The sequence below is a fragment of the Schistocerca americana genome, chromosome 7 (assembly GCF_021461395.2).
Source record: "Schistocerca americana isolate TAMUIC-IGC-003095 chromosome 7, iqSchAmer2.1, whole genome shotgun sequence".
Taxonomy (NCBI): domain Eukaryota; kingdom Metazoa; phylum Arthropoda; class Insecta; order Orthoptera; family Acrididae; genus Schistocerca; species Schistocerca americana.
Window position 1 is genome coordinate 471431422 of NC_060125.1, and position 23046 is coordinate 471454467.

General features: G+C 46.6%; 1 protein-coding gene across 1 annotated transcript in view; it reads left to right on the forward strand.

Annotated features, from left to right (window-relative positions):
- LOC124623023 overlaps window positions 1-23046 on the forward strand; it is a 199862-nt gene that overhangs the window by 19843 nt on the left and 156973 nt on the right. Inside the window, exon 2 of the mRNA XM_047148813.1 lies at window positions 1936-2015. Coding sequence (XP_047004769.1) covers window positions 1938-2015 — 78 coding nt within the window. The 5' untranslated portion in view covers window positions 1936-1937. The remainder of the gene's footprint in view (window positions 1-1935; window positions 2016-23046) is intronic.

The following is a 23046-nucleotide window of genomic DNA, read 5'->3' on the forward strand; positions in this document are numbered from 1 at the left end:
CTCTTCTCTTCATCAGGAACGTTGGTACGGCCATTTTTAAACCGAATGCACCATTGCCGGACATAATATTCCCTCATTACGTTGTTTACGTACACTTCACACAGTTCACGATAAATTTCTATAGGTTTTTGGTGTTTTGCCAACAAAAACCGTATCACAGACCACACCTCACAACTGGTGGGATTTTCGATTGCAGCGCACATTTCAAATTCGAATATCGAAAAAACCAGACGAGCAGAGACGTTCCCGCTGTCACGGACGGATGCCGACTGAGCTGCCAAGCACACACATACCAAAATATACGCGATCGGCGCGCGCCTGGCGGCATCAGACGGAGACGTTCGCTACTTTCTGAATAGCCCTCGTATTACGTATTTAGCTGTATAAAAACACACGCGTCTTCGAATGCAACGTTGTGTCAAAATTTCAAGTCAATCCACAGAGTAGTTATCGAGTTTTTCGAGCACAAACATTCGCAGGCTGAATTTTTACATATAAAATATGATACACTACTGGCCATTAACTCTGCTACACCACTTAGATGACGTGCTACAGACGCGAAATTTAACCGACAGGAAGAAGATGCTGTGATATGCAAATGATTAGCTTTCCAGAGCATTCACACGAGGTTGGCGCCGGTGGCGACACCTACAAAGTGCTGACATGAGGAAAGTTACCAACCGATTTCTCATACACAAACAGCAGTTGACCGGCGTTGCCTGGTGAAACGTTGTTGTGATGCCTCGTGTAAGGAGGAGAAACATGTACCAACAGGATTCTGACTTTGATAAAGGTCGGATTGTAGCCTATCGCGATGGCGGTTTATCGTATCGCGACATCACTGCTCGCGTTGGTCGAGATCCAATGACTGTTAGCAGAATATGGAATCGGTGGGTTCAGGAGGGTAATACGGAACGTCGTGCTGGATCCCAACGGCATCGTATCACTAACAGTCGAGATGACAGGCTGTAACGGATCGTGCAGCCACGTCTCGATCCTGGAGTCAACAAATGGGGACCTTTGCAAGACGACAACCATCTGCACGAACAGTTCGACGACGTTTGCAGCAGCATGGACCATCAGCTCGGAGACCATGGCTGCGGTTACCATTGACGCTGCATCACAGACAGGAGCGCCTGCGATGGTGTACTCAAAGGCGAACCTGGGTGCACGATTGGGAAAACGTCATCTTTTCGAATGAATCCTGGTTCTGTTTACAGCATCATGATGGTCGCATCCGTGTTTGGCGACATCGCGGTGAACGCACATTGGAACCGTGTATTTGTCATCGCCACACTGGCGTATCACCCGGCGTGAAGGTACGGGGTGCCATTGGTTACACGTCTCGGTCATCTCTTGTTCGCACTGACGGCTCTTTGAACAGTGTACGTTACATTTAAGATGTGTTACGACCCGTGGCTCTACCTTTCATTCGATCCCTGCGAAACCCTATATTTCGGCAGGATAATGCAAGACCGCATGTTGCAGGTCCTGTACGGGCCTTTCTGGATACAGAAAATGTTCGAGTGCTTCCCTGGCCAGCACATTCCACAGATCTCTCACCAATTGAAAACGTATGGTCAATGGTGGCCGAGCAACTGGCTCGTCAGAATACGCCAGTCACTACTCTTGATGAACTGTGGTATCGTTTTGAAGCTGCATGGGCAGCTGTACCTGTACTCAATGCCCAAGCGTACCAAGATCGTTATTACGGGCAGAGGTGGTTGTTCTGGGTACTGATTTCTCAGGATCTATGCACCCAAATTGCGTGAAAATATAATCACATGTCATTTATAGTATAATATATTTGTCCAATGAATACCCGTTTATCATCTGCATTTCTTCTTGGTGTAGCAATTTTAATGGCCAGTAGTGTAGTTACAGCGTCTATATTGCTGGCATTAACGAGCTTAATTTCGCCTTGTCGTGTTGCAGGGATGGCCCTCGCGATGCGGCGCAGCTGGTGCGGCTGCTCGTTGAAGGCGGGTTCTATAATCACGGCCTTCCTCTTCACGGTGAGTCCGGCTGACACCCTCAGCTGTACGCTTCCGGTCCCCTTGCCGTTCTGCAGATGCATGACCTACTATGTAAGAGCGAGCGCTGCCGAGTGTGTGTGTGTGTGTGTGTGTGTGTGTGTGTGTGTGTGTGTGTGTATGTGTGAGTGTGTGCGCTGATGCGTATGCAGCCTATAAAGTAGTCCTCACAGGGGACATTTTCAACATCGTGAAGTACACTGACCTTGGTTGTAAGTGTGGTTGGTTCACACTCATCTACATAATCGTCAGTGTGATTTGTGACAGCAGCCCCTTGCCCAAGATGGCTTCCGCCAACTTCCTCTCCCGGATGATGCCCTCGTCCCCTCTATCTACCCCTCCTGCCACATTTAATCCTCCCCTTCCTCCTCCTGTGTTTTTCCTCCAGGGCACCCTCTTTCCCTTCACTACCTCCTCACTTCCTCCCTCCTCTCTCCTTCTCCTTCCCCCCTCACCGAGCTTCCACACCCCCCCATACCTTCTCCCCTCTCACTCCCATCTTCTCTCCACGTGGCATCCCTCCCTCCCTACCAACCCTCCCGTATTTCCCTGTGGCAGCCCACCCCCCCACCCCCCCCCCCCCACCCCCCACTTTTTTCGTGCACCAGTATGTTTATAGAGCGCCGAAGATCGCCATCATTGTGTTAGTGTTTCTCTTCGTCTTAGTGCAATGGTGTTTCTTTGTCAGTGCTCCTATGTTCACGTGGTCAACCGTCTGTCTACGTGTTTGCACTGAGCTGCACTTCCCTGTGCGACCAGTGCCTTCCGTGAACGACTTCATTTCTTATTCATTTGTCTGTCTCCTGTTTTCATCCTACATGTACATCTGAACCGCTGCCGGCCTACCTTTTGTAAAGGTTTCAAATAACAACAAAGAAAAAAGTTGTGACAGCTGCGCCCTCCAGTGGCAGCTGTCAACTACATCTAGCGGACAAACTGCAAAGTTTGTTTACGGGAATGGACCTGCGTAAGATACGAGTTCGATAAGTATTGCGACCTATTTTTCTTCTCCACCAATTTCGGTTGCAAAATGCTGAAATTCTGGTGGGACAGCGTGGAATATACTTGTTTCGGCCCCTATAGTTTCACGAACTTCCGAGTTCCAGCGCTATACGTGGCCTTCAAATGGCGTTTGTAACGGTGGTGCGTTCCAGGCAGAGAACTATCATTGTGTTTCTTTTGGCGAAATATCAGAGCATCGCAGATATCCATATGCACTTTCAGAATGTCTACTGAAATCTGGCAGTGAACAAAAGCACGGTGAGTCGTTGGGAGAGGCGTCTGCCATCATCGAAATAAGGCCGCAAGAAACCTGTCCAATCTCCGCGTCCCTACTGATGTCACACAACTTCGACTTCTTCAATGATGGAACGTGCGGAAACTCTCATTCGAAGTAATAGACGGATCACAAAAAACACCTCGCTGCATAATCGGATGTCTCTGCTTGTAGTGCTGATACACTCGTCCACCAGGTGTGTGCTCGCTGGATTCCTCGCCGCCTACCAGAAGATCATAAAGGGCAACGAAAGATCATCTGTGCGGAATTGCTTGCGCGTTACGAGGCTGACCGTAACAATTTTTTGTCGAACATGGTCGCAGGCGATGAAACATCGATTGAGCACTTCGAACCGGAAGCAAAACGGCAATCCATAGCGGAGCCACACCACTTCACCCCCAAATAAAAAGTTCGAAGCCGCACCCTCACCCAGTAATGTCATGGCGACGGCTTTCTGCGGCTCTGAAGAGGTTATTCTGTTTGATGTCTTCCCTCATGGTGCAACGATCAACTCTGAAGTGTATTGTGTTAGCCCCAGGAAGCTGAATAAACGGCTTCAGCGCGTTCGGCGCCACAAAAATGCAAATGAACTTCTCCATGACAATTCAATCCCTCACATTAGGCTGCGCATCCGAAAGGAGCTCACAAAACTTTGTTGGACTGTTCTTCCTCATCTACTCAACAGCTCGGATCGCGCATCTTCCGACTTCCATCCGTTTGGCCCGAGAAAGGACGCACTCCTTGGGAAGCAGTACGTGGATGATAGGGGGGTTACTGATTCAGCAAGACATCGACTCCGACGTCGACTAGCAGAGTGGTACCACGCGAGCATGATGCAGGGACTTACCGAAAACCAACAGACTTTACGCAAAAGCTTTTTAACAATTTCGAAACTTTTTCTCGTTAACAGACCCCGATTGTTCACCACCTGTGGGGCGGCGGGTGGAAAATATTGTTTGTTTAAAATGAAATATAAATTGTTTTGTAATGTAGAAAAGATGCAATTCCCTGCCGTTTTACCATATGTGGGGCGGCGAGTGGAAAATATTATTATTATAAATGTTCCTATTATTTATGCTGTTGTTTTGCCTTTCTCAACACTGGCTCTCTAACTACAATTTTGGCAACCAGAAAGTGATTAGCAAAACGTGAAACCTGTAATTAGAATTCCTAGTGCCCACTTCATCTGAGAAATACACTTTTAGCTACAGCTTATAGCTCTGAGGAATTAGGAGATTCTCTGGGATTCATAATCAAAAACGATCGTGTAAAAAAGTTCTCTGTATTATGAAAGTCACAGATGAAAAAAAAAGAATCCTCACAATCTGACTAACAGAGCAGTTCAGAGTCTAATGCGCTGATGCAACTATAACTTCCAAATTAAATGTTTAAATGAATGCTCGCCATAATTTGATGATTAGGTTCATCAAACGCCACGCTAAATAAATGTAGAATGTCTGTCCCGCGGCGGCACGTGAAAATACGACATACGCAAACTGAAGATAGATAATTAAAGTCATCCCAGAATTAACACTTCTCTCGAACACGATTTCATGGTTACGCGTATCCCGAGTAACTTAATATGGCATCAGAGGCTGTTTATAGCAATGATACCGACACGACGCGATGCGACTCCCGACACAGATTGTGTGCTATTCAGCGTCTGGAAAGAACTGGGGCCTTCCTTCCTCGCGCAGCCTTCTTATATATAAAGCCGCGGTGCGGACGGCTAAGGGAACGCCTGATCAAATTGGCTCTCCCGACTAGCTGCTGGGCTAGTAATGCACCACATTAAATTATTGAGGACCGCTGCTCGTGGTCGTGCGGTGCGATTTCGCTTTCCACGCCCGGGTTCCCGGGTTCGATTCCCGGCGGGGTCAGGGATTTTCTCTGCCTCGTGATGACTGGGTGTTGTGTGTTGTCCTTAGGTTAGTTAGGTTTAAGTAGTTCTAAGTTCTAGGAAACTGATGACCATGGATGTTAAGTCCCATAGTGCTCAGAGCCATTTTAAATTATTGAATAAATCATTGCTTCCTTTGCTGACAGCCGATGAAGCTCTCAATTTAAATGTGCATTCAGCACACAGGTAAGTAATCATAATAAAAGTCTGACGTGGCTAAGTCAATTATTTTGGGCGAGTGAATTAATTTAATTACACTACACGCAGTAGACGAGCTCTGAACTTGCCCTTTGGAGATACGCTATCGCTATAGTTTTATAGTTATTCAATTGAAACTTCTCACATCTTTATGATTATAGCGGATCTCCCTTCTACTTAAATCTAAACATCCTAGCCTTATTTATTAGCCTACTTAATCTATATTGCTTCTTTAATTTTTAAGACAAAAACCAGAAAATTATGAATTTCAACAAAAATTTTAATTTGTGAGATCCAGAAGACTGTTTCTATTAAATTATTATTAAAAAGGAATCTAAATATAAATTTTTAAGTCTCTAGCTCTTTTCTGTTGCGCCAATGATTTTTACAGAAAAACGTCCAAATTTCGAAAATGGTTAAAGTTATCGAACTGATATTCAACACATATTAATTTAGTATTACTCCTGACATGCTAGAACCGTTTCAGGTTATTTACTTGATTTTTAAAGTATTGCGCAACATTTATGTCGTCAGAGCTAGTTACAGCGGACTGGCTGGCACACAATGGAAAGACTGATGTGAATTTATTACGGCGTGAGTAGGCTGCTTCCCTACAACCCTCTCCTCCAAAACAATTTTCGCTGTTCATGCAGTAAAACAACATAAGAAATCACTCTTTGATTTATTACTTCTGTTCTACTATCTCGATTCGCAAGACGTTTTGCGGACAATACCTGCATACCTACATGTACCGCTGCACATACCTGCAAAATTATATGACCGTACGGCATATAGTTCAGGAAATATGATGTCTAAAACATTGTGATGCAGGCCGTCATAGTAAGATGGCGGAAGGCCGTCACATTAAACGGAGATTATGTTGAAAAATAGGGTTTCGTGGCCAAAAGATGGGGGAATAATATGGTGTATAAGAATCCTGAATGAAACCAATCCGCTTTCAGAAAATAAATGTGTTACTTCACATATTGAGCGCTCCTGGTAGATACGTTACCTCTGTTAGTGATCGTCGAAAAGAGTTCTTTATTTACACGCAACACCATATATTCCAGTTCAAGCTTCCGGTACATGAATAAGGAAGTCAATGAAACTTTTAGAAAGCAAGAAGTAAATAAAAAAATATTGGCGCAAAGCGAGATGTGAACTGGTAATCTCAATCCGCGCCTGAACAGATAAACTGTAAGTAATGTTTTATAACTTAGTGCAGCAATCAGTAGTCCTTTTTTTAGATTTTATTACGCAAATCTAGATTTCGGCTAGTGGTTAGCCATTCTCAATGCACTATTTTCTATTCTCGATGCATGTAATCGATGCATGTAAGTTCAAAGAAATATGACTGAAGCCAGAACAACCGTATTTGTTACGGTCACCGATACCATGACCTCAGCTTAGAAGTTGGAGGAACTGAAGTGGCGGCAGTTATGCGAAGGGCAGGACGGCCTGACACTGCCCCTCGTTTAGCAGCTGTGGCTTGAAATTTAAAGTAACAGCTCGGCAGCCTTTGTAATCTTTCAAATTATTAGGAATAATTAATCCGGGGTTCGGAAAATTTCATCGCCCCTTCGTGGTGATATTTCTTAGTTTCGGCAAGACCATGGTGGTCTCTGATCACCGGAGAAACTGGTTTAACCTAATTTAGCCGTCAATGTATTGTCATTGACTTTTTGAATTACAGGGGGTAACCAAAAACTTTCCGTTTGAGAGCTTTGCTGCAGCTTGTATGCAACGTAGCGCGACTTCGATGCGGGTATACAAACACCAACATATAGTCAGAGATTAGTTTGGCATTCGTTTCTTTCTGAAGTGTGTGTCGTAAGTGCAGAAACGTGAACTATGTGACGTTATTACCAAATGACGCTCAAACAGGAACAAGTGCTGTTATTCTTTTCCTGGTTGCCGGAAGACAAACATTGATAAACAACCATCGGAGAAGACTAGAGAGAGATCTGGCGCACATATAAACACTAGAAAAGGATCAAAATTAGTAATATTCTGCTCGCTCTGGCCACTGGTTCAAGACTGTACAATAGCTGCCCATAAAGATTTAATTGTGACAGCAAAAATGTCAAGCTGTGACCATGAAAATTGGGACAATATGTTGTGTGCCAAGCTAAATGGTACATGTTGTGACTTGGCAAGACAGCCAAGTCACTATGAGAGGAAGCCAAAAGGCACACGCTTAAGCTCACGCAGGCTGGCGCGAAGTCTGTAACATTACAAGGAAATGAGAACTTAGAAAAACGGACGCAGTTGCTGTAATACTTAACTTTAATCCATAATTGCAGAACATCGCTCTTGTTGATACATTAATATAAGCTCAATAGTAACTGGTAATGGCGCTTTGCTAGGTCGTAGCAAATGACGTAGCTGAAGGCTATGCTAACTATCGTCTCGGCAAATGAGAGCGTATTGGTCAGTGTAGCTTCGCTAGCAAAGTCGGCTGTACAACTGGGGCGAGTGCTAGAACGTCTCTCTAGACCTGCCGTGTGGTGGCGCTCGGTCTGCAATCACTGACAGTGGCGACACGCGGGTCCGACGTATACTAACGGACCGCGGCCGATTTAAAGGCTACCACCTAGCAAGTGTGGTGTCTGTCGGTGACACCACAGTACACAACAAAAACCATGAGGGGCCGCCACCACACAGGCGCAACCACTCGCCTGGCGCTTCTCGGTTCTGAGAAGCAGCCTCCAGATGGCGCTCACAAATTCGGACTACTTTTTGCTTCTGCGCCACATCCATCTGCTCATCGTGCTCATACACTGATAGTGTTGACAGCCGCCAAAGGGAGCGCTGTGAGCCATGGATTACACTGCTCTCGCCTTGTAGTGTCAAAAATGGAAACCCTTCCACCGACAGGCACAAAACATGATGCATTGCAGACACTCAGTTCCAGTCTCACAGGCAGCTAGTGCAGTTCAGCGTCTACAGCCACTTCAGTAAAGCTCCTGCTATTATGCTACAGAGCATGATTCTATGAATTTTTCTGCGAAGACATCATTTAAAGTTAGCACTCACTGTTTACAGAGTAATAAGATGGTTAACCAAGACTGTCTGCAATATTTACTATTAATCATGGGGTCAATGCCACGTACTACCAAGAGAGAGTTGTATTAGGTAGAGGGCATCCAGTGCCGCGCATCAGACTGTTACCAAAGTTGCATCGTAAGTATTACTAAATGCCTTGGTTATTTCTTACCGACTTTCCACATTTCTATTCTTGTGCCGCCCTTTCAAGCACGTGTGTAAGTTGACAGTTTGCTAACTCTGAAGATCTGTAGTATTAAACCACTTTTCTGCCCCCGTGGAAGTTTGAGCCAAATTAATAGAAGTATTCAGTTTACAACATTCCCAGCACAGTGTTAATCCTTCCCCTTCAATTCGCCGTTCAATGCGACACATTTTTCCCAACGCTGGTTGGATCTCTATTTGGTTTGTACACCTCTGTATTTTAGCTGTTCAGGAATCTTCGACAGCTTCCTGTATCGCTTCACCGTGGCAGCCTACCATACCCTTGTCAGGTGACTTAGTTGGTAAGCTCCTGCGACTGTTTGCCCATGGTGAGCGTAATCTATAGTAAACCATAAAATCCGTCCTAACAGGCCTCATAAGGTCCAACGGTACCGACCGATCACTGTATCATCCTCAGCTGATACGCGTCAGTGGATGCGGATAAGGAGGGGCATGTGGTCAACGTACCGTTCTCCCAGCCGTTGTCAGTTTTCGTGACTGGAGCCGCTCCCTCTCAGTCAAGTAATTGCTCAATGGGCCTCACAAAGGCTAAGTGCAACTCGCTTGCCAGCATCACACGGCAGACCCAGACATCGTCCATCAGAGTGCTAGCCGAACCTGACAGTGCTTAACTTCGGTGATCTGACGGGAAATGGTGGGACCACTGCGGCAAGGCCGTTGGCTGTAGCACACCATGACAATCCCAAAAAGCACTCAGCATCCCCTTGCCAGATGATGGTTGGGTCTTTGCTACTATCAACGGCGGTGAACCCATATGTTTCCACTGCTTGTTTCGATACTTTCTCTCTGTGTCTTAGTGATACACCAAACACTCGTGGCTAAAGAAGTCATTTGGGTTAACATGGATATAACTGCAACTTTTCCACTGTTTCCTTGGTCCGGCGGGATGTTTTGAGTGGATATGAGTAGTCACAGAACGCAGAAAACTGTGACCTTTGTCGTATTCAAAATGTCCTGCAAGATGTTTAAAGCCGATACATGACTGATTTTTACTTTTTGGACTACCGTGCCGATTGTGAAACATCTCCGGACTGCGAGCGCCAAGGTGCTCATTTATCTTGTAATTCCCTTTTATTTTTCACAGAGAGGTGGTGTGCCACATCGTCCTTCGTCATTCAGAGTTATTTGACCACAATGGAAGTGAATGTGCCCGCTATCCAATGCGCCATATTATGGTACATTGTTTCCAGAATGAAATATCACTCTGCAGCGGAGTTGTAACTTCCTGGGAGATTATAACTGGATTATAACTGTGTACTGGACCAGGAGTCGAACGGAGAGCCTTTGCCTTTCACCGGAAAATGCTCTAACGACTGAGCTACACAAGCACAACTCATGACCCCTTACAGTTTTACTTCCACAGCACCTCATCCCTACCTTCCGAACTTCACAGAAGTTACAGCGTCGGGTTAACGAAGAGGGCTGTCGAACTGGCCAAACTGGATGTGGTTTTTATATGTAAATACTGGGCCAGTACCCACGTCGATCAATCAGATACACAGACATTTAGAAAACGTTGTCACACTTCAACGTGAGATTTACACTAGACGCAGATACATAGGGTACACAGATTCCGTCTCAGAGGGCAGTGCTGGAGTCAGGGCAGACGTCCAGCCACTAGCTGCCATTAAAAATACCTATATAACAGTTCCGATGCCGTAGAGAAATGAGAAAGGAAAAGGATAAAAGGAGAACATAAACATGGAATGCCGAGGTCACCATCCTTATGGGACAATTACTTGTGAACGCCCGACCGCCTAGCCGCGCGGTCTAACGCGCTGCTTCCCGAGCGGGAAGGCGTGCCCGTCCGCAGCACGAATCTGCCCGGCGGATTAGTGTCGAGGTCCGGTGCACCGGAAAGCCTGTGGATGGTTTTCAAGGCGGTTCTCCATCTGCCTCGGCGAATGCGGGCTGGTTCCCCTCATTCCACCTCAGTTACACTATGTCGGCGATTGCAGCGCAAAACACTGTCTCCACGTACGCGTACACCATAATTACTCTACCATGCAAACATCTGGGGTTACACTGGTCTGGTATAAGACGTTCCAAGGGTGGGCCCACTGGGGGCAGAACCGCACAATAACCCTTGTTTCAGTGTGGGGTGGGTGGACTGATGTGGCCTGTTGTGGGGTTGTGAACCACTGAGGGCTGGTGCGGGACGCAGCCTCTCCGTCGTTTCTAGGCCCCTGTTTCAATACACATAATACAATTAACTTGTGACCAATGCACAGCGATAATTTCGAAATTGAGCTACTCGCCATCAGCATTACAATAGTACTTTTCATAGAGCGTACGCCAGGGACATACTGAGTGACGCAAAGGAAGACAGAAAAGACGTATGGTGCGTGCATGATTCAAATGCACTGCTTCTCTGAAGTCTCTCTGGTGTATTCATGTTCGAAGGGCTGTTCAAACTAAGCACAAATCATTACCTTCTAACGGACAACACCATATTGGCGAAAGTGACTGCTACTGACTTCACTGTCATTACAACCAGCTACATTCAGGGACAGTCCTTCTACACTGAAGAACCGGGATATGGTCATTTGATGGGAGTGGAGGGCTGACTATTAACTTTGATGAGTTAATTTGATTCTGATTTATTAATTAAAGATTCAGGCAGGATACCATGAACATTTGCAGACAGAAATGACGAATGAAAATTTTTACAAGACCAGGATTTGAACCAGGGTCTCCTACTCACTAGGCAAACGTGCTAATCACGACCCCACTCTGCCACACTGCCTTTGTAGAGCTACACGGACTACCCTAGCATTCCTCATTTCTCAATCCAAGTTCCCATTCACACCTCAACCCATTTGGTATTCCCCCCAAACTTTAACACATTGCAGAGGAATTTCTACTGTAAAGAATAGCGCTCACGAAAGAACGAAAATGTGGATCCTGCCTGAACGCAAGGCGCAGGTGCTTTAATCAAATGAAACTGTGGTTCGAGGTAGATGTTTGAGATCTGAAAAGGTCTCTCGGACCCACATCGTTTCAGTTGATTAAAGCACCTATGGCTGGGTTTCAGGCAGGGCCCCACGTTTCATTTGCTGCTCACTTGCTATTCCAATTCCGTTGGAGCACCTCTGCAATACTATGCCAGGGTGGCGTAGTGATTAGCACACCTGTCTAGTGAGCAGTAGACCCGGGTTTGAAACCCCGTCTTGGTACAAATTATCATTCGTCGATTCAGTCTGTTTATATACACCGTAGATGTTAGAGGCTTGAGAAGGCCTCTGGAACCATGTAGTTTCATTTGATCAGACAGAACAGTTGAAGCTCTCAACGGTGACTGGCGTGTGGTGTCCACTTATCGTTCGGGATGCGGGGAGCTTCACCATGCGGTTCACGAAGGATGGGACACGGTAGAACCTCTAACGTAATGCCTCTGGCAAAGCCTGAAACTGTCACCATAAATCACTACACCAGTCTCGGTGATACCTTTGAACAGAACCTGATAACCGATACAGCAATTAAAGAATCCACCAACAGTAGTTTTATTTTCCCTTGAATGCACTTCCATTGAAACCTCAGGTTATTTAATAAAATCTTTCCTTCAATTAGAACAGTTACTATATATGTAGAGGAAGAATTATGCAAGCCGCCTTCGATCTAATGATCACTGTACTTGGTTGGTTGGTTGATCTGCGGAAGGGGGCCAAACAGCGAGGTCCCATCGGATTAGGGAAGGAAGTCGGCCCGGCATTTGCCTGAAGCGGTTTAGGAAAATCACGGATTGCCGGCCGCTCTGAACGAACGGTTCTAGGCGCTTCAGCCCGGAACCGCGCTGCTGCTATGGTCGCAGGTTCGAATGCTGCCTCGGGCATGGATGTGTGTGATGTCCTTCGGTTAGTTAGGTTTAAGTAGTTCCAAGTCCAGGGGAAAGATGACCTCAGATATTAAGTCCCATAGTGCTTAGAGCCGTTTGAAAAGCACGGAAAGCCTAAATCAGGATGGCCGGCCGTGGGTTTGAGCCGTCGTCCTTCCGAATGTTTGTCCAGTGTGCAAACCACTGCGCCACCTCCCTCGGTCCACTATACTTGAAAGTACTATTTAAGAACGACCCCTGAAATTACAAATATAACGGGCTCACCAAAATCAGGAATAAAGCTGAAATAGTGACTTTACCAACAAAATTTTAAAAAGAATAACTTAACTGGCAGTTATTAAATAATGTTAAAAATAATCAAAGTTGCCCCGGAAAGCTAGCAGCAAAGCTTAGAGGAAGGCCCTCGAGAAGGCAATGAAATAAGCTACTGTGCTAAGATACTATTCAAATACGACCACTAAGTCTACTTTAAAATGTAACACAACGTGAAGGTGATACACGTAACTTCAGGAGGTAAAGGCCTTAAGATAGGGCCGCACATAATTATTATATCGACACTACACACCGCCAGGGCAATGCGGCCACACAACAGACCCACAAAGCTGCTTAGGGAAACAGGTCGGACTTGCCGCCTGCCTAAATACGAGGTGCATTCAAGTTCTAAGGCCTCCGATTTTTTTTTCCAATTAACTAATCACCCGAAATCGATGAAACTGGCGTTACTTCTCGACGTAATCGCCATGCAGACGCACACATTTTTCACAACGCTGACGCCATGATTCCATGGCAGCGGCGAAGGCTTCTTTAGGAGTCTGTTTTGACCACTGGAAAATCGCTGAGGCAATAGCAGCACGGCTGGTGAATGTGCGGCCACGGAGAGTGTCTTTCATTGTTGGAAAAAGCCAAAAGTCACTAGGAGCCGGGTCAGGTGAATAGAGAGCATGAGGAATCACTTCAAATTGTTATCACGAAGAAACTGTTGCGTAACGTTAGCTCGATGTGCGGGTGCGTGAAACAGCACACGCGCAGCCCTTCCTGGACGTTTTTGTTGCAGTGCAGGAAGGAATTTGTTCTTCAAAACATTTTCGTAGGATGCACCTGTTACCGTAGCGCCCTTTGGAACGCAATGGTAAAGGATTACGCCCTCGCTGTCCCAGAACATGGACACCATCATTTTTTCAGCACTGGCGGTTACCCGAAAATTTTTTGGTGGCGGTGAATCTGTGTGCTTACATTGAGCTGACTGGCGCTTTGTTTCTGGATTGAAAAATGGCATCCACGTCTCATCCATTGTCACAACCGACGAAAAGAAAGTCCCATACATGCTGTCGTTGCGCATCAACATTGCTTGGCAACATGCCACACGGGCAGCCATGTGGTCGTCCGTCAGCATTCGTGGCACCCACCTGGATGACACTTTTCACATTTTCAGGTCGTAATGCAGGATTGTGTGCACAGAACCCACAGAAATGTCAACTCTGGAGGCGATCTGTTCAACAGTCATTCGGCGATCCCCCAAAACAATTATCTCCACTTTCTCGATCATGTCGTCAGACCAGCTTGTGCAAGCCCGAGGTTGTTTCGGTTTGTTGTCACACGATGTTCTGCCTTCATTAAACTGTCGCACCCACGAACGCACTTTCGACACATCCATAACTCCATCACCACATGTCTCCTTCAACTGTCGATGAATTTCAATTGGTTTCACACCACGCAAATTCAGAAAACGAATGATTGTACGCTGTTCAAGTAAGGAAAACGTCGCCATTTTAAGTATTTAAAACAGTTCTCATTCTCGCCGCTGGCGGTAAAATTCCATCTGCCGTACGGTGCTGCCATCTCTGGGACATATTGACAATGAACGCGGCCTCATTTTAAAACAATGCGCATGTTTCTATTTCCAGTCCGGAGAAAAAAAATCAGAGGCCTTAGAACTTGAATGCACCTCATACATCGCACAGCAATACGTTTTCAAGTGTGCGAAGCCCGGCCGCTACATTTACCGTTAACTAATCGGACCAACAGGGTGGTGTGAATCATCGTACTTCTTGGTGACCCCACACATATCAATAATTACGGTCAAACGAGTAACTTGGATTAACTAGCTAACTACAGAGATATACCACTACTAGATTAACCAGGGATTAGTACAACTACATATCACAAAGCGAGGTGGCACAGTGGTTACCAACAAATGTTCAAATGCGTGTGAATTCCTAAGGGACCAAACTGCTGCGGTCATCGGTCCCTTGACTTACACACTACCTAAGCTAACTTATGCTAAGAACAACACACACGCCGATGTCCGAGGGAGGACTCGAACCTCTGGCGAAAGTGGTGGTGGTGGTGGTAGTGGTGGTGTGTTGGGGCTTATGGGCGCTCAACATCGAGGTCATCAGCGCCCTGACACACATTAAAAGGAACGAATATGGACAGACCTAAAAAAACTAAAGCACACACTCAAACAAAGCAGGAAAAGAAGGAAAATGCTACCTAAGAAAGTAAAACCTACGGAAAGGGGAAACATAGCAACAAGAATGTCACACAGGAAATTGTTATTGGCTGGCAACTTACATAAAATATGGGCGAGCTTGTCACACAGTGAGACAATTAAAATCCTCTCCCTAAAATCTTTGTAAAAACGTTTGACAGGGCACAGAACTTTAAAACTTTAACCACATTCGTCCGAGTGTTGCCTAAAAGAGATGGCAGGTCCGCTGGCAAGTCAGCCGCGACCCGCTGGTCAGAAAATAAAACGCAATCCAATAAAACGTGGCGCACAGTGACCTGGACGCCGCAAGCACCACAAATTGGAGGGTCCTCTCGCCGGAGCAGGAAGCCGTGCGTCATAGGGCTGTGGCCTATTCGAAGCCGAGTGAGGAGAACCTCGTCCCGTCGATAGGGCTGACAGGAAGTACACCACACACTCGTTGTGGGCTTGACTATACGGAGCTTATTGTCAGTCACTTCCAGCCACTCATCCTCCCACCGACGCATGACCCGTGAGCTCAACAGCGAGGTGAGTGCGTGCAAGGGGATAGCACACTGAGATACTTGTGGGGCGAGACACGCCTCCTTGGCTGCGAGATCTGCCCTTTCATTCCCAGCAATGCCAACATGCCCCGGAACCCAGCAGAAAGCTACAGCCTTCCCCAGTCGCTGTAGTCGGAGGATGGCATCCTGGATGGTCTGGACAATTTTGTCTGCCGGATACAAACGTTGCAATGAGTGAAGGGCACTGAGTGAATCGGAACAGACGAGAAATTTAGGAGAGGAAGAATGTCTCATGTGCTCCAGTGCCCGCAAGATCGCAAACAATTCTGCATCAAAGACAGTAAAAGTGTGGCCGCGCAATCCGTGACATGGCGCCTCTAACCGAGCGGCCACTCCACACGGCAGTGGTTAGCACACTGGACTTGCATTCGGGAGGACGACGGTTGAAACCAGCGTCCGGCCATCCTGATTTAGGTTTTCGGTGATTTCCCTAAATCGCTTAAGGCAAATGCTCTTTATTCACATGAACTGTTAAATGCTATTGACAAGGGATTTCAGATCGATTCCGTATTTCTGGATTTCCGGAAGGCTTCTGACACTATACCACACAAGCGGCTCGTAGTGAAATTGCGTGCTTATGGAAGGTCTGATCAGTTATGTGACTAGATTTGCGATTTCCTGTCAGAGTGGTCACAGTTCGTAGTAACTGACGGAAAGTCATCGAGTTAAACAGAAGTGATTTCTGGCGTTCCCCGAGGTAGTGTTATCGGCCCTTTGCTGTTCCTTATCTGTATTAACGATTTGGGAGACAATCTGAGCAGCCGTCTTCGGTTGTTTGCAGATGACGTTGTCGTTTATCGACTAATAAAGTCATCAGAAGATCAAAACAAACTGCAAAAAGATTTAGAAAAGATATCTCAATGGTGAGAAAAGTGGCAGTTGTGATTAAATAACGAAAAGTGTGAGGTCATCCACATGAGTGCTAAAAGGAACTCGTTAAACTTCGGTTACACGATAAATCAGTCTAATCTAAAAGCCGTAAATTCAACTAAATACCTAGGAATTACAATTACGAACAACTTAAATTGGAAGGAACACATAGAAAATGTTGTGGGGAAGACTAACCAAAGACTGCGTTTTATTGGCAGGACACTTAGAAAATGTAACACATATACTAAGCAGGCTGCCTACACTACGCTTGTCCGTCCTCTTTTAGAATACTTTTAGAATCCTTACCAGATAGAACTGACGGAGTACATCGAAAAAATTCAAAGGAAGGCAGCACGTTTTGTATAATCGCGAAATATGGGAGAGAGAGTCACAGAAATGGTACAGTATTTGGGCTGGAAATCATTAAAAGAAAGGCGTTTTTCGTTGCGACGGAATCTTCTCATGAAATTCGAATCACCAACTCTCTCCTCGGAATGCGAAAATATTTTGCTGACGCCGACCTACATAGGGAGGAGCGATCACCACGATAAAATAAGGGAAATCAGAGCTCGTACGGAAAGATATAGCTGCTCATTCTTTGCGCGCTCTATACGAGATTGGAATAATAGAGAATTGTGAAGGTGGTTCGATGAATCCTCTGCCAGGCACTTAAATGTGATTTGCAGAGTATCCATGTAGATGTAGAAGTAGATGTTTTTGTAAATCGATGTGAACGGTGACTGAGCCATAACTCAGTAAATTACGAGCACCACTAACAACTTCATCAACAACGGTGCAACGATCTGCAAACACACCAGTGAACATTCGGAAAACAGCACCACTCAACGACGGATTGTAGTGGCCTGTACCTTTACTATGGACAAGCAACTAAACATATCAAGCGGCGTTTAAGGTATACAAACAATGAAACATTTTACCAACTCCAGGCTACAGAATTACGATCACGTCTTGCAGAACCTGAGAGAATACCAGGACTATAGAGAACACCAACGCTCGACATTGCTGTTATAATGGTCACCGACGGGGTGCCACCGAGAGACTGCCAGACAGCACTCGATGCCTCGTGCCCACTCAGCGCGTCGGCAGCGCCACTCGATACTATCGCGCGGAGCACCGCTAACGGTGTCGAAAATGTCCGCAGCTCGTAGTCTAATGGATCACAGGGTCCAGGGCTCGATTCCCAACCGAGTTGGAGATTTTCTCTGCCAGGGGACTGGGTGTTTGTGTTGTCTTAATCGTCATCATCATCATTCGTGACTGTGGCTGGGATGGACTGTGTAGAAATTGGACTGTATAGAAATTGAGAGTTTGTGTGGGTGCTGATGACTGCGCAGCTGAGCGCCCCACAAACAAAACATCACAGTGTCGGAACTGGCAGAGGAACTACTGGCTACCACGCGATTTCAAAAATGCCGAAGAGGAGACAAACCGGCACACGGGGGCGCCATTACTGTCTATTTACAGTCATGCTCATAAATTAAGGATAATTGCAGAATGTGGTGCCACACAACGTGCCACTACACAAAACTGGCGCTAATATCATAAGCACATAAGGAACACACACGACATAGATCTGTAAGTCCACGGTATTGGTAATAAGTTGAGAAAACCGTCCCGAAACACATGTGCTACAAGACGCCACTGTTTCCTGCGCATGTACCCCGAGATCAATATGGGATGTGATCACCATGTACACGTACACAGGCCGCACAACGGGTTGGCATACTCTGGGTCGGTGGTCGAGCAGCTGCTGGAGTATACCCTCCCATTCTTGCACCAGTGCATGTCGGAGCTCCCGAAGTGTCGTAGGGGTTTGAAGACGTGCAGCGATACGTCGACCGAGAGCATCCCAGAAGTGCTCGATGGGGTTTAGGGCTGGAGAACAAGCAGGCCCCTCCATTCACCTGATATCTTCTGTTTCAAGGTGCTCCTTCACGATGGCAACTCGGTGGGACCGTGCGTTATCATCCATCAGGAGGAGGGTGCGACCCACTGCACCCCTGAAAAGGGGGACATACTGGTCAAAATGACGTCCCGATACACCAGACCTGTTACAGTTCCTCTGTCAAAGACATGCAGGGGTTTACGTGCGCCAATCATAATGCCACCCTATGCCATCAAAACACGACCTCCATACAGGTCCCTTTCAATGACATTAAGGGGCTGGTATCTGGTTCCTGGTCCACGCCAGATGAAAATCCGGCGAGAATCACTGTTCAGACTGTACCTGGACTCGTCCGTGAACATAACCTGGTACCACTGTTCCAATGACCATGTACTGTGTTCTTGACACCAGGCTTTACAGGCTCTCCTACGACCAGGGGTCAGTGGAATGCACCTTGCAGGTTTGCGGGCGAATAAACCATGTCTGTTCAGTCGCCTGTGACTGGTTCCAGGTCCCGAGCAAAGCTACCTGCAGTACTCCGTGGCCGTCTGCGGCACTGATGTTGAGATATCGGTCTTCTTGTGGTGGTGTACACTGTGGACGTCCCGTACTGTAGCGCCTGGACACTTTTCCTCTCTGCTGGAATCGTTGCCATAATCGTGAGTTCACACTTTGTTGGACACGTAAAGCCCGTGCTACGACCACTGTGTTTGACCAGCCTCCAGTCGCCCTAGTATTCTACACCTCACAACGCCATCAATGTGTGTTCTTTGAGCCATTTTCAATACACAATCAACAGTAGTACATGTGGAAATACCTGCACACTTACTCGTTACACCGTACTCTGACATGCACCAACACACCTCTGGGTACGTGGACTGCTGCCAGCGCCACCGTGCGACGACCGCAGGTCAAATGCACCGCATGGTCATACCCGGAGGTGATTTAAACCCGCAAACCACCCACCAGAGCGTTGTTTCACCATTTAACAGCATTATCCCTCATTTATGAGCATGAGTGTAGTAGGTGTCGTTCGTCCTGGTAACACACACAAAATAACTAATCAAATAGAGTCAAAATTAACACAATTGCTAGCCTCTAAGGCATGTTAATCCGTAATTACCCTAATTCTGATGTGACGATTATAATTTGTCGCCCCTGAAGAGTGTAGCGTAACGAGCTGATAGCTACGCCATCTCAGAAATGAAATTTGGACTGGTTGACAAGTACCACAAAGAACGGAAGAAATACACGTGAGTGCAAAACTTAAAGACGAAAGTAACTTTTGCATGGTGTGTCGAAGTCAAGTGACGCACCTGGATGAAATTTGGACGTTACCTAGAAAGAACTGCTTCAGTCTAGGACAGAAGGTAACTGGAAGATGTACGCAGTGTGACGAACAGAAATGACACTTTTATTCAAAGACAATAATTACACTGAAACCACCGTGATTTATGACCGTTGCCGGTGGTATTCAGAATGGCAGAACATGTTTATTAATAGGGCGATGTTCACCATACACAGCAATAGATGCTCTGCAACGAGCTTCCAAGATGGCCACAAGGTTGGCAAGACGCTCATGAGGTAAAGCGTTGCATTCGCTCACGATCGCGGTTGACAAGCGCTGGTGCATGTGGACCTGCTCGAGTATGTCTCCTCATCGCATACGACACATGATCCACGAGATTTAAATGGGGAGAACGGGCAGGGCAGTCCATTCCCGAATACTCAATTGTTCAAAGAGCTCTTCCACCTGCGCCGTTGGATGCGATCGCTCGTGGCCAGCCATAAAAATGAAGTCAGGGCGGAACGCACTTGGGGAGGGAGTTCAAAGAGTTGGAGGTCCGCACTCCCATTCAGCATTATACCTCACTACGCCATAACTCTTGGACCACCAAAACGCTCATATTCGACAACATTCACGAGTGCCTTACGTGTTCTCATTTCTTGCCATATGAGGACACGTCCAGCGCAGTCGAACGCTATCGCTTTGGTGGTCCAAGTTTTATGGCATAGCGAGGCATAATGTTGCATGGGCGTACTGACCTCCAAAACTTTGAACCCGATATACTGACAAGTTAACGTTATAACGACGCTGTATTCCTTTCGCGCGTGCATTCGGCCGTGATATCATTTTTATGGATGACAATGCGCGACAGTATCGAACGGCATAACTGAAGTAGAACTTGGAACGAGACGATATTCGGCGAATAGACTGGCGTGTCAATTTTCGTGATTTAAGTCCCATCGAGCACGTTTGGGATGCGTTGGGGAGGCCTACTGCAGGACACTCACATGCACCAACTACCATCCAGCATTTTTCAACCGCGCTGATGGACGAAAGGAACGCCATACCGCAAGAACTACACTATTGGCCATTAAAATTGCTACACCAGGAAGATTACGTGCTACAGACGCGAAATTTAACCGACAGGAAGAAGATGCTGTGATATGCAAATGATTAGCTTTTCAGAGCATTCACACAAGGTTGGCGCCGGTGGCGACACCTACAACGTGCTGACATGAGGAAAGTTTCCAACCGATTTCTCATACACAAACAACAGTTGACCGGCGTTGCCTGGTGAAACGTTGTTGTGATGCCTCGTGTAAGGAGGAGAAATGCGTACCATCACGTTTCCGACTTTGATAAAGGTCGGATTGTACCCTATCGCGATTGCGGTTTATCGTATCGCGACATTGCTGCTCGCGTTGTTCGAGATCCAATGACTATTAGCAGAATATGGAATCGGTGGGTTCAGGAGGGTAATACGAAACACCGTGCTGAATCCCAACGGCCTCGTGTCACTAGCAGTCGAGATGACAGGCATCTTATCCGCATGGCTGTAACGGATCGTGCAGCCACGTCTCGATCCCTGAGTCAACAGATGGGGACGTTTGCAAGACAACAACCATCTGCGCGAACAGTTCAACGACGTTTGCAGCAGCATGGACTATCAGCTCGGACACCATAGCTGCGGTTACCCTTGACGTTGCATCACAGACAGGAGAGCCTGCGATGGTGTACTCAACGACGAACCTGGGTGCACGAATGGCAAAACTTCATTTTTTCGGATGAATCCAGGTTCTGTTTACAGCATCATGATGGTCGCATCCGTGTTTGGTGACATCGCGGGGAACGCACATTGGAAGCGTGTATTCGTCATTGCCATACTGGCGTATCACCCGGCGTGATGGTATGGGGTACCATTGGTTACACGTCTCGGTCACCTCTTGTTCGCATTGACGGCACTTTGAACAGTGGACGTTACATTTCAGATGTGTTACGACCCGTGGCTCTACCCTTCATTCGATCCCTGCAAAACCGTACATTTCAGCAGGATAATGCACGACCGCATGTTGCAGGTACTGTACGGGCCTTTCTGGATACAGAAAATGTTCGACTGCTGCCCTGGCCAGCACATTCTCCAGATCTCTCACCAACTAAATACGTCTGGTCAATGGTGGCCGAGCAACTGGCTCGTCACAATACGCCAGTCACTACTCTTGACGAACTGTGGTATCGTGTTGAAGCTGCATGAGCAGCTGTACCTGTACACGCCATCCAAGCTCTGTTTGACTCAATGCCCAGGCGTATCAAGGCCGTTATTAGGGACAGAGGTGGTTGTTCTTTTGTACTGATTTCTCAGGATGTATGCACCCAAACTGCGTGAAAATGTAATCACATGTCAGTTCTAGTATAATATATTTGTCCAATGAATACCCGTTTATCATATGCATTTCTTCTTGGTGTGGCAATTTTAATGGCCAGTAGTGTAATTACCAGCCTTGTACCCAGCATACCAGCACGTTGCAGAGTACGCGCTGCCGTCCGTGGTGGTCACACACACTACTAAGAACGATGTCCCGCCTTTCGTAAAGTCGAGAGGACCATAATGAATCACCTTGACTTTGAATAAAACTTTCATTTCTGCTCTTCTCATTGCGCATTTGTTTCAGTTACCTCCTGTATTGTACTATACTATACTGTGGCAGTTCTTGCTATCTATGGTCCAAGTTTCATCGACCCATGTTACTTGGCAATGTCGCATCATGCGAAAGTTAACCTTCGTCCTTAAGTTTTGCAGACCAGTGCACTAACGCACATCTACCTCAGCGGGGTGAAAAGCCTTTCTCGGGGCGTAGAGGCCGTGATCCGCGACGTAATGACACCGTAACAGCTCCAGATAAGCAATTTCCTGCGAGTGTCCTGTCATTAATGCCAATGTAGAGTGCGTTGGGGTGACCGTAAGAAGACGTGCGAGACAGACCTAGAGCCTAATGCCTACAGCGGCGAAATGCATACTGTGATGTGATGAGAGCCTGCTACGGAGGTTCTATGCGAAAAAAGCAACTTACAACAAACTCTTGCGTCTTATTCACTTACCGTTACTCTTAAACGAAACGATTAACAAAAATTTCAAAAATTCGTCGCTTTACGACAATCCACTGATTGTGTGTATGACCCCCCGTTACATATAAAGCTCAACAATCGTAGTGGATCGAGCAAGGCGGCGCAATGGTTAGCACACAGGGCTCCCATTCGGGAGGACTGTGGTTCAAACACGAGTCTGGCCATACTGATTTAGATTTTCCCTGATTTCCCCAAATCGCTTAAGGCAAATGCCGAGATGGTTCCTTTCAAAGGGCATGGCCGATTTCCTTCTCCATCTTTCCCTAATCCGAGCTTATGCTTCGTCTCTAATG